Source organism: Melanostigma gelatinosum, assembly GCF_949748355.1.
Source record: "Melanostigma gelatinosum genome assembly, chromosome: 20".
NCBI classification, from domain to species: domain Eukaryota; kingdom Metazoa; phylum Chordata; class Actinopteri; order Perciformes; family Zoarcidae; genus Melanostigma; species Melanostigma gelatinosum.
In genome coordinates, this window is record NC_136653.1 from 20,290,811 (window position 1) to 20,295,810 (window position 5,000).

The following is a 5,000-nucleotide window of genomic DNA, read 5'->3' on the forward strand; positions in this document are numbered from 1 at the left end:
CATGGACCTCATTGTTCGTCTCTCTGTCTAAGACCAGGTTTGGTGTCGCTCCCTCGGGGTTAAAGGTGTGTTCACACCAGATGAGGAGAAAAGGTTTTTGCTCGGTGCGATCACTTGTCGTCTTGCGGACAGACCTGACGCAGCATGAGCGCAGACTTTTCACAGATCGGCATGATAACGTCGGTGTTCCGGAACCCTTTTTGATCAGTTCATTGCTATAAAATCAAAGTGAAATTTTTGTGTCCGTACCGCCGTAGTGATCCAGCCTACCTGGGACGCCCACGGCGAGTGAGTGAGATTAAAGGTGATATTTGTAAAAGTGGTTCGCAGTTGTTGATGAAGGAAACAACGATAAATAATAAAGACGTGTGGAAACAACTTCAACACGCACGACTAAACACTCAACACATTAAAAAGGACTCTTAAAAACTCGTCAACAACTGTTAATAAAAGGTGTTTTTGCTCAAGATCTCATGTTGAACAATATTTCACGAGTATTTGGAAGTGTTTGTCATAATGAGCATTATTAGCATCTTATTAAGACGCATTGTGTAAAAAGTGGGACGTGAGTGTGACGAGTAAACGTAGCGACTTCCTGTCTGCGGTCACGTGACGTCCCTACTTAATAAAAGACTTCTTCTTCTGCTGTAAGGTGGTAACGTGGAGCTGTGGGTGGAGGTGCGTTGCTGTTACCCTGGAGCTGAGCAGAGTGTAGAGGACGTGGTCCGGCGTGGTCTGAGCCCTCCACTGCAAAACCTCCGACAGGAACAGGAACTGAAACACAGTCAGAGACGCAGCATCAACCAATAGCACCTGAGTTACACAAAATATATCAGAACGCAAACACTGGACACGACGCCGGCATTCATAGCCCACAACAGTATATACAGCATATATATGTATATATATACATATATATACATATATATAGATATATATATGTATATATATATGTATATATATACATATATATATATACATATATATATACATATATATATATGTATATATATATGTATATATATATGTATATATATACATATATATATATACATATATATATACATATATATATATGTATATATATATGCTGTATACGGGGTCACAGAGGCCCTAAAACATGAATCTCCATCGTCAGCACATCATGTAAAAGTGCACAGGAGACACAAGTGGAGAAGGTTTCTCTGCAGGACTCCCGTCTGTGAGTAAATCTTTACTTTAATGCTTCATATCCAGCTGAGACTGCAGGACGTTAAAGCGGTCGAATCAATATCAATAAACCACAAAGCAGCTGAGAAACAAGCTGCCGACTGGAGAAGAACTTCATGAACATTTTCACTGATGCAGCAACTGAAACAGGCGGTTTGTCGGCTGCTGAACGATTGTGAATCAGTTGAAACTTTTATTGGTTCTTGAAAACTTCTCAATGAGGAACTCATGAAAACATTCCTTCACTTTAGCCTCTAAACTTCTGCACATTTCAAAAGGCTTCACGCTCTCCACTCATCTCCAGACACAGAGGAGGAAGTTACTCCGACATGATCAACGATATCATTCATATTACATTATATATATATATGTATAACACGGTAAAATCAGAGCTGTGTGGTCCGGACGTGTGAGATTCATCAGATTATTTAAATGATTGGTCAGTGAATCTAACATCTCGTTATATTTGAAGAACAGTTAAAAACCCAAAATATTCAGTTTTTAATTATAACGAACACAGAAAAGAAGCAAATCCTCATATTTAAGGAGCTGGAACCGAATGATTCCTCTGTAGAACGATTTAAACGTTTGATTGTAAGATTGTCTGATGTTGTTTTTAATGACGTAGTCGAACGAATAAAGAACTCAACGAAGCAGAGAGTCTTTTGTTCACCTGGTCGTTGTCGTCCGTTTGTCCTAAATCTCTGCCGCTGGCCTGAGCGATCCTCTTCCCTGACACCAGATTCCCCACCATCACAGAGGCAGGTCCGATCTCTGCAGCGCACACACACACACACACACACACACACACACACACACACATTAACATCTGTGCACAGTAATGAGCCACCTCCGCAGACCCGTGAACACTTGTGTTTTGTTTCCCACCTGGTTGTTTCTGCCGGGGTTTGGGCAGGTTGGTGACGCAGGTGTGGGGGCACATGAGGACGTTGCAGGGGTGCAGCCCCCCCTCCAGGTACAGCTGCTTGATCTCAGACAGGTGGATGCCGCCCAGAGGGGTCTTGGGCAGAGTGTTGGCCGGGACCAGAGCCAGGCAGAACACGCCCACCCCGTGGATGCTGTCGATGGCCTGAGAGAGACGGAGGACGGTCAGACACAAACGGAGGTTTACAGAGAAGGAAAGACGTGAAGCGGCACCTAAACGGCTCCACTGCTGGTTCATAAAACGACCCAGATCTTCCTCATTCAAACGCACCAGCGTTTCCTTTAACCCTGCGCTTGATTCAGCCCAGACAGCAACCTCTGGTTCTGTAAAGTGAAGTCAAAGCTTCATGTGTTAAAGCTGCATTCTCTCCAGTGTCCACCAGGGGGCGACTCCTCTGGTTGTATAGAAGTCTATAGAAAATGACTCTACTTCTCTCTTGATTTATTACCTCAGTAAACATTGTAAACATGAGTTTATGTCTCAATCTCTAGTTTCAAGTCTTCTTCAATACAGCATGATGTTCATTTAGTACATTATGGTCCATTTAGAGTCACACAGACCATAAAGCAGGGGATGCTTTAGGGCGGGGCTACACACTGATTGACAGGTCTCTACCAGAGATGTATACGCCATCTCTACGTCACTCCTCAGTCCAGATATGGTCACTTCCTGTTCACTGGTTGATAAAAAAACATGGCGACGGCCAAATTGCTAAAATATTTATTTTTATGTTTGTTTAATTGTTTGGGAGATTTATTACATACATGATGCTGCACATGTTAGGAGAACAAGAGCAGCAGACCAGGTGAGAGGTGAGACAGGTGAGACAGACAGGTGAGAGGTGAGACAGACAGGTGAGAGGTGAGACACAGGTGAGACAGAGAGACGAGACAGACAGGTGAGAGGTGAGACAGACAGGTGAGAGGTGAGACACAGGTGAGACAGAGAGACGAGACAGACAGGTGAGAGGTGAGACAGACAGGTGAGAGGTGAGACACAGGTGAGAGGTGAGAGGTGAGACAGACACGTGAGAGGTGAGAGGTGAGACAGACAGGTGAGAGGTGAGAGGTGAGACAGACAGGTGAGAGGTGAGCGGTGAGACAGACAGGTGAGAGGTGAGACTCACCTGCAGCACGCGGCTCATCCACTGGAAGCTGTCCTCCTCGGTGGAGTCAGGCCGCTGCTCGGCCACCACCACGATCCTCTCGTCCCTCAGCACCGAGACGGAGAAGACCGCTATCCTGCAGGGACGGAGGACCAACAGCATCACTCGCACTGTTTAGTGGTAAGTTCAACAACGGTAAGTTTAAAAAGATTTAAATCCCAATTATTTATTTTAAAACATTTTATGTTATTATTTTCTTTATGTTTACAGCGTGTGCATTTATTTAACTTTATTTAGTATTTTACATTAATTGTATTATTCGGGATATGTTCTTTGTCACTATTGTGTATACGTTTTTTTTTAGTCAACCCGTTTCCTACAAGTAGATTTGTGTGTTTCTGTATATATATTTATATGTGTATATATATATATATATATATATATATACATATATATATATATATTTATATGTGTATATATATACATATGTGTGTGTGTGTGTGTGTATTTTTTCCTTTCTTTTAAACCTTCTCATGCACTAATATGTTGACGTATCTCACTGCTGCTGCTAATAAATTGTTAATTGTTGTTAAATGCTGCTCACCTCCCGTCATGTCAAATTCCTTGTATGTTCAACATACAATGGCAATAAACGGTTTCTGATTCTGATTCTGATATTGTAGTATTGTATTGGGGCTCTTTTAATAAAACAATAAAACTCAACAATCTGAACAGACTGAAGGTTCTTTTGTTAACTTGCTTCCTGCTGAAGCCTGAAATAGATCTGAGGAACGTCATCAGAGGCTGTCGGCTGGATGATGAATGTCCTCCTCGCTGGCCGTGGACACAATTAAACTTCCCTCTATCGCTGCTTCTGGATTCTTCCACTGTTGCCCTACTTCATTCGATTTGTTATGTGTGTGGGTTCGGCTCATTCATCAGGCTGACAGGGAGCGTGCCGGACGGCTGGCTGCTCTTCAAAGGGACAGTGGAGATGTTCAGAGGTGTGTTTGTATGGGAAATCACTGGTTTGTGAATGGAGTCTTGTGTCTTTGCAGAGAGCATAGATAACAGCTTCAAGTTCTTGCTTTGCAGCCGACTCCGTCCACATCGGTACGTTGCTTTGCTCCCGTACTGGTACTTCATCTACTGTAGTACTAGACTGTATTAATACACTGTAGTAATACACGGACTATGGAGAAGTACCTCACACAAACACACTGTCCACTGGACCCTGAATGTGACTTGTAAACCGTCTCCTGGTGGTTCTGGTCCTCCTCACCTTCCCCTGTAGACGAACTTCATCGGCTCCACCGCCAGCGCCGTGGCCACGATGTCGTCGGCGTTGTGCCGCCGCCCGCTCACCATGATGAGCCCGTCCATCTTGCCCGTGATGAAGACGAGGCCGCCGGGGCCGATGAAGCCCAGCAGGCCGGTCCGCACGAAGGCGTACTCGCTGACCAAACCCCCGCTGGAGCTCACCGGGTAAACCTCAAAGGTGTTCTTGGTCATGCCCGTGAGGCCGTAGTAGGAGGTTCCGGTGGCGATGGAGCAAACGCAGAACTCTCCGATCTCATCCGTCTGACAGAGCTGAGGGACGCCTTCTGGTTTCACCACACACACCAGGCCTGGGGGGACAGACAGAGAGACAGACAGACAGACAGAGAGACAGACAGAGAGACAGACAGACAGAGAGACAGACAGAGAGACAGACAGACAGACAGAGAGACAGACAGACAG

General features: G+C 44.7%; 1 protein-coding gene across 5 annotated transcripts in view; it reads right to left on the minus strand.

Annotated features, from left to right (window-relative positions):
* LOC306794389 (disco-interacting protein 2 homolog C-like) overlaps positions 1 to 5,000 on the minus strand; it is a 45,894-nt gene that overhangs the window by 8,746 nt on the left and 32,148 nt on the right. For all 5 annotated transcript variants that reach the window (XM_079292429.1, XM_079292427.1, XM_079292428.1 and 2 more), the window contains 5 exons: positions 4,543 to 4,888; positions 3,282 to 3,396; positions 2,098 to 2,299; positions 1,883 to 1,983; positions 694 to 774 (listed from right to left, as the gene is read on the minus strand). In XM_079292429.1, coding sequence (XP_079148555.1) covers positions 694 to 774; positions 1,883 to 1,983; positions 2,098 to 2,299; positions 3,282 to 3,396; positions 4,543 to 4,888 — 845 coding nt within the window. The remainder of the gene's footprint in view (positions 1 to 693; positions 775 to 1,882; positions 1,984 to 2,097; positions 2,300 to 3,281; positions 3,397 to 4,542; positions 4,889 to 5,000) is intronic.